The following is an 11,292-nucleotide window of genomic DNA, read 5'->3' on the forward strand; positions in this document are numbered from 1 at the left end:
TTATTATAATTTTGTTTTAAATAGAAAACTCGAATTTCTTTTTTTATTATAAATATTCCTATATTAATTAAAACATATATAAAAATAATTTATTTACTAAAATAAAATATTGATATGTATGCAGATGGATTTATAGATTTTTCAAACGATTTGAATTGCTAGTTAAAAGAAGACTATACTTAATATTGTTTATTTATAAAACCTTAAGACGGATAAAGTAATTTACAATAAGAAAATTGTTCATTTGAATAAAATGGATAATATATATTTATTGAAGCATTTCATCCTAAATACCAAGAAACTCATGATTTTTTAATTAAAATAGCTGAACCAGTAAATAAACCAAAGTTTATTCATGTTTATAAAATGACATTATTTTCTATGTACACAGCTATGAGTTTAGATTTAACTGCAAAGATTATTTAAAAAAAATTATTAGAATACTCAAAAAATAAAAAACTTCCTGAATCAACAATAAACTATATTGAATAGCATACTAATAAATTTGGATGCGCTTTTTTATATATGTATGAATAAAATTATTATTTAAAAATAGATTAAAAAGAACTAAACAATGCTATACCAGAAGTAAAAATAACCTAATAAATAAAAATATATATTTTTGATTTTTATTTATTAAAATTTATAAATTTTTAAAATTATAGCATTAAAGTCTTATGGAATAAGTTGATTATTTTCCATAATAAAATGAAAATGAAAATAGTATTTTAAATATTATATTAACAAAAATATAAAATATTTTTAAGACAATTTAAATTAGATATAAGAATTTATCAGTGAAGATAAAAATGATATAGAATTAAATTCGAAAAAATGGAATTTCAAAAAGTTTAGAATAATTTAAAATGAAAATTTATTTTAAGTTACAAAAAAAATTATTGATAAACATATTCCATTAATAAATGAGTATGACTTTGAAAATGACAAATTAAAAAAATTGAATATTTCTCTTAAATAAATAACTTAACCTCGAATTTATTAACAAAAAGCTTTAGAGAATATTTTTATCTCTGGAAAAGCAAGAAGTGGAATTATTGTTTTACCATGTGGTGCTGGCAAAACTTTATTAGGAATTATAGTTGCTGAAAAAATAAAAAGAAGTACTTTAGTTATTTGTGATATTGATACTGCTACAAAACAATGGAAAACTGAATTTTTAAGATGGACAAACATAAAAGAAGATAAAATAGTTATAAGAACTGGATAAAGGAAAGATGAAATTCCTTAAAATGGAGAGCCATTTATTTTAATTACTACTTATAAATAGTTAACAAGTGTAATGAACAGAGTTAATAATTAGAAAAAAAATAATATAAATAGAACTTAATATGATGAAATGGATAGAGATGTTACAGATATTATCCATAATTAAGTAATAATATATATAATTTTAATTTATTCATGCATATTTATATAGTAATGGGGTTTATGTTTAGCTGACGAAACCTAAATGTCGGCAGCAGAAACTTATAGAGAAATATTTAAGTAATTTAAATTCAAAATGAAAATTGGACTAACAGCAACACCATACAGAGAAGATAATAGAATTACTGATTTATTTCATATGATAGGTCCAAAATTATATGAAGTTAATATTTCTGAACTTATTTAAGATGGTCATTTAGCAAAACCTTATTGCGTAGTATTTAGAGTTAAAATGGCAGAAAAAGCTAAATAATTATTATAAGAAGTAAATAAAAAAAAATATATTTAAATAAAAAATAAAAGAAACCTTAGTGCGATGTAGTAGCATATACTGGAAATTAAAAAAAATTCAAACTTTTAGCTTACTTAATTAAGCTTCATGAAATTAGAGGTGACAAAATTTTAGTATTTTGCGATTCTATTGCTGTTTTGGAAGAATTTTCTAAAAGACTTTGTTACCCTGTAATCTGCGGAAATGTAAAGAAATTAGATGAAAAACTTGCATGGCTAGAAATGTTTAGAAAAGGGCATATTAATACATTATTTTTAAGTAGGGTAGGAGATACTGCTTTAGATTTACCAAGTGCTAATGTATTAATTTAGATTGGCTTTCATTTCGGGTCGAGAAAACAAGAAGTTTAAAGATTAGGAAGAATCATGAGAAGGAAAGAAGGTTAAAAAGGTGAATATAATGCTTATTTTTATACTATAATTAGTAAAGATACAAGATAAGCTCAAATTTATTATCATAGGCAAAAATGCTTGGTTGATCTTGGATTGGATTTCGAAGTTATTGATGAAGATAAGCTTGAATACGATAATGATATATTAGATTAAATAACACTTAATTTATGTATGCTAATGGAATAGGAAGATGCATATATGAGATAAGATGTAAACGATGATTGATTATATATTAATTAAATAATTATTAAAAAGAATTTATATATTAAAAAAAATTACAAATATTAATATAAATTATTATTTTTAAAAGCAATTATGAAAAATATATATATATATATAATAATTATTTTAATAAATTATATAGCATAAAAATTTTTAAAATTGAGTAATAAAATAAATATAGTATATAAATTATAAAATATTTTTTTATAATATAAATAAATGTAACAAAAATATTTATAGATAAAAATTAAAATTAGTTAAAATAATAAATAATAATAAAATATTAAATGTTAAAAGGAATTTATAAATAAAAAAAAAAAATTAAAAAATATAAAAAATATATCAAATAATATTTAAAAAAAAAATATAAAAAAATAATTTAAGATATTAATTTTTTATTAATATGAAATATAAAATTGTAATATATTTTATAAAAAGAATATTTGTAATAAAAATTTAATTAACAGTAAAAAATTTAAAGATATGATTATAATTAAAAAAAAAAAAATTAATTTAAAATAATATATTAAACATTTTATTTAAATAATAAAGATAAAGATTTTTTTTTAATTTGATAATTTATATATAAATATTATTATTTTTTTATTTATTTAAAATTTATTTATATAATTATTTATTTATTTATTTATTTATTTATTTATTTCATTTATATATCTAGTAAAATAAAAGTAATTATTTATCTTATAAACTATAATTAAAATAATAAATACAAAAATAATTATAAAGCAAAGATAAGACTATAGAATATATGAATATTAATCATTTATTAGCTAATAAATAAGATATTTAATAAGATTTTTTATAATATTCTATTATTTAAAGTTTTGAACAAAATTAACAATAAAATAAACTAAAAAAACTTGAAAATATAATTTTTATTAAAGAAAATCTTTAAAAAATACCTTAATTAGATGAATAATTAAATGATAAAAATAATTATGATAAATATTTAATGCATTAAGAAACTATAAATTAATTGAATAATAATAAAGAAAATTATATAAAATGTAAGAGTAAATAATAAATTAAAAATTAAAATGATACATTGACTTTTATATTAAATTAAACTTTAGAAAATAAAAAAAACAAATTAAATTCAATTAGAGATGATTTTTAATAAATGAAATAATTAAATATGATTTAAAATGAAAAATGTTAAAAAAATATATTATAAGAAAATAAATTAGGAAAGATATATTTAATAAATTAAGATAAAAATAAAATTAATAATTAGTAAAATGATAAATATTATTTTAAAAATAATGTAAAAATTCCTTAAATAAATTAAATTAAATAAAAATAATTATTTGAAAATACAAGAAAATTCAATGATTAGGAATATATAAGAAGACAAAGTGAATATATTAGAGTAAGAAACATTAGTAATAATTTATAGGAGATTGGATATAAATAAAACAAAACTTAAGATAAATGTTTGAAAGATATTTTACAAATGAAGGAAGATATTTAGAATATCTTAAAAGAAAACGAAAATTTATAAAATGAATTAAAAAATAAATTATGAAAAATAAATTAAAAAAACATAATTAAACTAATTAAAAATTTATGTTAAAATAAATTTTAATTTGAATTATTTTTAATAAAATTAATAAGTAAAAATTCTTTTTTAATATATGATTTTAAAATTAAAAGAAAAAAATAATAATTTTCAAATGATGTCAATAAAATAAAAACATCTTTATATAAATATTATAGATTATAATATATAAGATATTTCCGACTTTTTTATTAAAAAAAATTAAATGTAGTTTTTATTTAATAATTTTTTATGTTTGAGTTGTATTGATATTGACAAACTTATATTTAGTATTTATTTTATTATTAAAAAAATACGTATATATAATCTGAAATAATTTCTAGTAAGTACAAATTTATTTTAATACATATTAATAAATATAATTTGAATCTCATCATTAATATTAATATATTTAAATTTAAAAAAAACATAAAATAAGGACAATAATTATATATAAAATCAATTCATAACTTAGTATCATCAATTCTATCAACCAAATTTGAATCTGCTGAATTATTAGATTTATTTAAATCAAATACATCCTTATCGGTCATATTATAATTCTTACAATTTTAAGGCGCAAATTAGCTAGTATTATAAGTATTCGTATTAAATCCAACTACATTATTATTATTACTATTAATATTATTACTTATTACTCCATTATTATTTGAAGGACCAGGTCCTGCGATTTTTAAATACTTAATAGGACTAATGATTTCATCTTATTGACTTTTAGCATTAAACAAATAATTATTATTGATAACTTTTGAATAAATTTCCATTCGTTAATCTTCACTTTGAAAATTTAAAATTTCTTATTTTAATTATTCTAATCCTTCATAATGTTAAAAAGAGTCGATATTAACATTATTTCCTTATATGTCCTTTACAGATACTTTTCCTTCATCGTCTATATTTAATAATTATTCAGGAGTAGTGTAAAGTATTGTCCTTATATATTTTTTTATGTCCAATACATTATTTTAACTAGGAGATATCTAGTCTAAAAATTAATCTATATCTTTTAATTTCAAAAAGTAATAATCTCGCTCTTCTCTTAGTTTTTCCATTTAAAATTCCCTTTAGATTTTGTTATTTTCCCCATATTCTTAATCTATTGATATATTTGATATAGAATTTTAACTTTTGGCGATATCTGCTGCCTTTATATATTATGTTTGCGCTTTTAAATATGTGGAATTTTTTGATTATGTTGTATTTCTCTAAGATGAATTTGCACTAGTATCTAAATTTTAAGAATATGAGTATGCTGTTTGATATATTTTATCGTCTTAATTTGGCTAATAACCTCCTCTTCGGGCTACAGAATCGTATGGTTATTATTTGTAATGTTAATCAAAGTATTTTCTCATCCATTGGAGGAATTCTAAGTTATCTTAATATTTACATTTGATTAATTTGTTTATTTCTATTGGTTTTGTTATTTTTAATTTGTCAAATCCTTACTAAAGTAGTTTAAAATTTTAAACGTATTCATAATCATTCTTAGCTTTCCAATTAACTTTACTCACTTTTTTTTAGTTTTTATTTAAAAAAAATTAATGCAATTATTTTTTACTTTAAACTTTTCCTGGATGACATAAATCTAATAATTAACAAAAAACAGCTCCTGTACCGAAATTTTCTATTTTTTTTTCATTTAACTATGAAAATCGTTGATATATTTTTATTTATTATTTTATTATTTTTAATTTTTTTAATTATTATTTACTTTCAATGATTCATTTATCCAGTTTAACATATCGTTTCTACTTAAAAAAGTACTTTAGTTTGCAGTTGATACTATTGTTAAATCTGTCATTATATTATTTATTGTTTTTGCTTTTTTTGTTATTATTTATTTTTAGACTATGTAAAAATTTTGTTAAATATTAATATACAAATAAATTATTTATTTACTTTTTTAAATTAATTTAATATTTATTTTCTTGAATTTATAAAAATTAAAATAATTTCCAAATTTAAAAAAAAATAAGATTTTATACTTCAAAAAAAAAATATAAAAAGTACATGACTAATTTATAAAAATTAAACTCATATTTAAAAAATAAAATGAAATAAAATAAAATATATATCTATAATAATTATTTTTTTCATTCAGCTTTAATTTCAATTTTCGCTTTTCCTTTATTTAGCCTTTCTAATAGAATACAAGCTTTGCAAATGTCATTGGAAGATACAAATCCGCATTAAATACATTTCATTTTTTTAGGCATTTTGGCATTTATATTAATAGTGATTTATTCCGCAGAATGAATAATATCTATAATACTACTAGGTCTAACTTTTTCTAGATTTTTAATAAGCTCTCTTACATGACCTCTATAAGCATTAGGTGAATATATACATTCAGTTGAAAAATAAACTAACTTTTTATGATAAGCATATAAAACAATTTCTTTTTCATAAGTATATTTAAAAGGTTTTAATCTAGGGATATGGTCATCATCTACTTCTTATCCAGTTGAAATTTATACCTTTTTTTTTTTTTTTAATTTTTTTTTTTCATACACATCTTCCTAATCTAAAAAAGTCTCCTCTAGCCATATTCATAAGTATAGTTTCTGCTATATCATCTGCATTATGTCCAGTTAAAATTTTATCACATTTTAATAGTTACGCACCTTTTTTATATATTTTTATTAGAAAAAAGTAATAAAAAACCTCTATCTAATGATTAGCGTCTAAAAACACCACAAAATGTGCAATTATTATTTAGTCCTATTTGTTTTACTATTTCATCCATTGTCCACCCATATAATTCTTTATAGCTTAATATTTTCAAAGGTAAACCATATGTGTGTTAATTGTCTTTTACTGTTTCTAATGAATCATCTCTATAACCCGTTATTCCTTCATCAATACTTAATAATTACAAATCAAGTCCGTAATTATATTTTTTATTTAACAAATTCATTACATGTATTAATACTGTACTATCCTTTCCTCCTGAAGCTCCCATAGCTATTCTTTGACCCTTTTTAATTTTTTTAGAATAACTTTGAACTTAATTTTTATTACTTTTTAAAATAAATTGTTTGATATTATTGTATAGTGTATTTCTTCTTCAAATGCTTAAAAAAAACACTCTTAACATATTAATTTTCCTGTTTTTGGTCGAACTATAAAAGCTCTTTTTTCATTACATGTTTAACAGAATTTTACCATTTTTTTCAATTTTTTTTACTTTATATTAATATTAATATATTTTTTTTTAATATTTCTGTTGTATAAATATATTTATGTTTAGTTTTTTTTATATTTATACTTCGAAAAATTTAAAGAATATTATTACTTTAAAACAATTTATAAATATTTTAATGAGTCTACATTTTAGTTAGAAAAATGATAAAAATGCTTTTACAATTTATTTTATTTTCTAAAATAAAGAAAGCTATTATAAAATAAAAATATTAAACTAAAAATAAAATCAAACAAATATTTATAATACTGTGTTAGATTAGAATATAATGATAGAAATTGTAAATATTGTAAAAATATATATATTTATATATATATTTATATATATATTTTTATATATATATATATATATATATATATATATATATATATATATATGTATATATATCTTTATTTTTAATTTAATCAGAGTGGTGATGCACAGTTTATAATCATTAATTTCATAAGCCGTTGTATATATATCATCATTAAATTTAAAATAAATTTTATTAATTTTACAAAATTAATTAAATGCATATATATTTATAATTTTTTTTTTTTAGTTTATAATTATTGATATTATTATTAATTTTTAATGGGTTTTTTATAAAAAATTATATATTATTTTTAATCAAATATCTTTTTTTATAGTTAATTTAATATCTATTTATATTTATTTAATTAAAAAAAATATTTGAATTTAATTTGATTTGATTTGATTTATGTCATTTTTTATTGAGTTATGAATTGGTTTTTTAAAAAAATTATTCTTTTTAAAAAAGAATTATTTTAAATTAATTTCAGAAACATACAGCCTTAAGCATTTAATATATCAAAAATAAATAATAATCTTTTTTTTTGTTAGAATTTTTTTTTTTTTCATAACTTATTATTTTTTTTAAAGTAATTGTATACATAAGGATTTTCAATCAAAGCTTCAATATCAGTTAACATTACAAATTGTTTTGTTTAATTCAATTATATATTCATTTAATTATAAAATATTCTAGAAAATATATAGCATATGAGTATAGATAATAGTATTTAATATAATAGCATTATAAATTAACATTTTTTAATATATTCCAAATAATTAAAACTTTACAATTCAGTAAAATCTATAATTATTTCAATAATTTACGATAAATAAATTTAATATTAGTAAAACTCATCTATGTAGAATTATATATTTAATGTTTTGAGCTATTATTATAATTTTAATGGATCATCTTATTAGATTAAAATATATAAATCATCAAAGTACTTAAAGAAATTGTCTAATGATATTAAGAAACCTTATTTAAATATTTCTCCTTTAAAATTATTACATTCTTAGAAATTTATACTCATATTACTAGATATAAATTCAGGATATTTATTCAAAGTTTAACAAAGATTGTTTTCTAATAATTATATAAAAAAATTATTAAAAATATTTTAATCGTGTCTTTTTTATTTAAAAATAAAAATGAAAGATTTTTAATAAAATAATAAAACCTGGATTTTTATTTAGAAATTTTATAAATTTTATTAAAATTAATTTAAATTTATGAATTATTCGCAATTAATTACTAATATAATTTAAGATAATCTTTAATTTTATAATTAACTTTAATAGATGGATAAAATCTTAATAAAAGACAGAAATAATTTAGGGCTACAATCTCTTTAATTTATTTTTATATTTCATAGACTGCAGCTTTTTTTATTTATTTAAAAAATAAAAAAATATATTCCATTTTTATTATTTTTTTACAAACAATTTTAATATCAATATTTTTTTAATTTATATATTAATTAGTAATTATATTATTGACGATCGGCTATATGATAAGAAAGAATAAAATAATTAAAGAAATAATTAAGAAAGTTAGATTAAATTTACTAATATTTTTACTTTAATCATTTTTTTTATTTGATTTAATATTATTATTCTTTTTTTTTTTTAATTTATTCATGATTCCAATCTATTCATTAATAATATTTTTATAATAAAACTAGTCTATTTTGTGAATTTAACTTGATAAATATGAATGATTAAATGTATTAAACATTCTTAATAATTACTATTTTTTACTTTGAACCATATAATAAATAGGGAAAATAATAAAAACACACAAAGTAGAAATAGCAATAATAAAAAGCATAATTGTAGCTATATTTTATTATATTTATACTAGTTAATTTCTTGAATATTCTTCAATTTAATTATAAACTCCTTCTAATTCAACTGTCAAAAGGCTTTAGTTTTACAAAAAAATAGATTCCGACCTTTTAGTTAATCCCACATAAAATCTATATAAGAAAAGTAAAATAATAAACAATCCTTATTAAATATTACTAGGTACTTTATAAAAATAATACTAAGGAGGAAAATCTTCTAAAAGATTTAAATTTAAAGAAGTATTCATGAATTTTTAATCTGAATCAGTTTAATAAAGTTATGCGAAAAGAAAAGTTATTTTTTTTTTTCTTAAATAATCAAAAGTTTAGATATCAGCTGAAATAGTAGAAGAAACTGACAATTGTTTTACGATATCTTTGAAATTTAAATTCATAGTTTGTTTTATTTTTTAATTCATTTATATTATTTCTTATTCATTTTTTATTGTTTTGAAATCTTTATAGGTTATTAATATACTAAAATTTTAATCTCTTTGTATTGTAAACATTTATCCTAATATATTCATTGACCAATTTATATATTTAAAATCATTATAATAATCTACAAATATATTAGTAATTTAAAAATATTATACTAATGATATTGATATTATAGCTGATAAACTTATTAAACTAAATATATATACTGTTTGAAGAATTTTAAATGGTTTATAATTCAATATTAGATTTTCTAAGTTTTTTTTACTGAAGTTGATGTTGATTTTATTGAATGTGTTGATGAAGGTGCGTTTAAATCATCAACATCATTTTAGTCTTGTTCGAATTCTTATGATAACTTTTCACTATTTATTGTATCTATTGATCTTTAAGATAAATTGTATTGATTAGTTCTTTATAAATAGGCATCTATTTTTAATATTTTTTTTTTATTAATTTTTTTTTTTTTACCATTTGACATTTCTGAAGTATTCATAAATGCTTGAAAATTGCCGCTCATATTATCTTCGTTTTTAGAATTCTTTAAAATTTGGCTTTTTTCGTTTATATTGCTGTTTTCTAAATTTGATATTAAGCTTTATTTTAAAGAAAAACCATCTACTTATAATGTTTTTTATTAATTTTAAGTATAAGATTAGTTAAAGTAATTTCTTTTGTGGGTAGATTAGCTTTTATAGATAAGTTCTGCATTTTTTACTAACTCTTTTTTTACTGCTAAATATATGCAATGGTTTTAATGAGCAGAAGATGATTATTATTTATAAGAGTTTTAAAGCATTTTTTCTTAAAGGGTAATCTTTTGAAATATTAAAGAACTTTTTAATAATGGGTTTATTTATTAAATATTTATAATTTCAATATAATAGATATTTGATAAGTATTTTCCTTTTGCTTTTTTCAAATTAAATTATGTTTGAAAGAAATTAAATGTAAAATGAAAATCAGCAAATTTTTTAAGTTTTTATGATTATTAGGCATATTAAGTAATTTCTTCTTTAAATTCTTAATTTGCATTTATTTCTTCCTATGTTTTTTATATCACTAATATATATGAAATTCCTTATAAGGAGTTTTTGGTTTATTCCTTTATATATTTTTAATATTTTTATATATATTTATTTACATTTTTTTAAATATGGAACTATTTTAAAAATGGAAAATAGGGAAGTAAATTTAGATTTTATAATTCATTAAATTAATAGAAAACTTTCTTATGAATATTTTCAGTAATTGAAATAATTTAAAATGTTTAAGAATTATACATAATATACTAATTTTATTAATTAACTTTTTTAATATAACATACAATTCCAAAATCATTCAAAGATTGAATAAAATTAATTTTTAAATCAATTTGAATAGGAAAAATATGTTTGTCTTATGTAAATCCAAACAATAGTTTTTTATTAATATTTTATTTAGTATAATAATATTAAAAGAAATTCTAAATATATTTATTGTGTATATTTTAAAAAGGAGGAGGCATTAATTTTTCTATTTTTTAACTAATAATTTCTTAATCTTTCATCATAAAAATTTTTTTAAAATTCGAAGAA

General features: G+C 17.4%; 3 protein-coding genes across 3 annotated transcripts, besides 12 other annotated features; 2 read left to right on the forward strand and 1 right to left on the reverse strand. All coding sequences in view use genetic code 6, as the record gives it.

Annotated features, from left to right (window-relative positions):
• Positions 1 to 211: 211 nt before the first annotated feature.
• IMG5_200940 (hypothetical protein) lies at positions 212 to 2,355 on the forward strand (the record flags this gene model as incomplete). The annotated part of the gene is made up of 5 exons (XM_004023989.1): positions 212 to 588; positions 666 to 723; positions 1,011 to 1,393; positions 1,439 to 1,711; positions 1,750 to 2,355. Exons 1-5 carry the CDS (start codon positions 367 to 369, stop codon positions 2,353 to 2,355), a joined length of 1,542 nt encoding a protein of 513 aa, XP_004024038.1. The 5' UTR covers positions 212 to 366.
• Positions 2,356 to 2,657: 302 nt separating this feature from the next.
• Positions 2,658 to 2,726: a microsatellite.
• Positions 2,685 to 2,735: a microsatellite.
• Positions 2,736 to 2,910: 175 nt separating this feature from the next.
• Positions 2,911 to 3,005: a microsatellite.
• Positions 2,948 to 3,023: a microsatellite.
• Positions 3,024 to 3,872: 849 nt separating this feature from the next.
• Positions 3,873 to 3,914: a microsatellite.
• Positions 3,883 to 3,925: a microsatellite.
• A 444-nt stretch (positions 3,926 to 4,369) lies between these two features.
• On the forward strand, positions 4,370 to 5,446 carry IMG5_200950 (hypothetical protein). Its single transcript, XM_004023990.1, has one exon. The coding sequence runs from the start codon at positions 4,793 to 4,795 to the stop codon at positions 5,189 to 5,191; it is 399 nt and encodes a 132-aa protein (XP_004024039.1). The 5' UTR covers positions 4,370 to 4,792; the 3' UTR covers positions 5,192 to 5,446.
• Positions 4,534 to 4,568: a microsatellite.
• A 154-nt stretch (positions 5,447 to 5,600) lies between the features above and the next one.
• Positions 5,601 to 5,643: a microsatellite.
• A 384-nt stretch (positions 5,644 to 6,027) lies between these two features.
• IMG5_200960 (hypothetical protein) lies at positions 6,028 to 7,102 on the reverse strand (the record flags this gene model as incomplete). Its single annotated transcript, XM_004023991.1, has 4 exons — positions 6,028 to 6,411; positions 6,446 to 6,558; positions 6,599 to 6,911; positions 6,956 to 7,102. The coding sequence occupies 4 exons, from the start codon at positions 7,100 to 7,102 to the stop codon at positions 6,028 to 6,030; spliced, it is 957 nt and encodes a 318-aa protein (XP_004024040.1).
• A 329-nt stretch (positions 7,103 to 7,431) lies between these two features.
• Positions 7,432 to 7,523: a microsatellite.
• A 2,295-nt stretch (positions 7,524 to 9,818) lies between these two features.
• Positions 9,819 to 9,877: a microsatellite.
• Positions 9,878 to 10,147: 270 nt separating this feature from the next.
• Positions 10,148 to 10,181: a microsatellite.
• Positions 10,151 to 10,182: a microsatellite.
• Positions 10,183 to 11,292: the final 1,110 nt, after the last annotated feature.

Source organism: Ichthyophthirius multifiliis (assembly GCF_000220395.1).
Source record: "Ichthyophthirius multifiliis unplaced genomic scaffold scaff_1120509251425, whole genome shotgun sequence".
Lineage (NCBI taxonomy): Eukaryota > Ciliophora > Oligohymenophorea > Hymenostomatida > Ichthyophthirius > Ichthyophthirius multifiliis.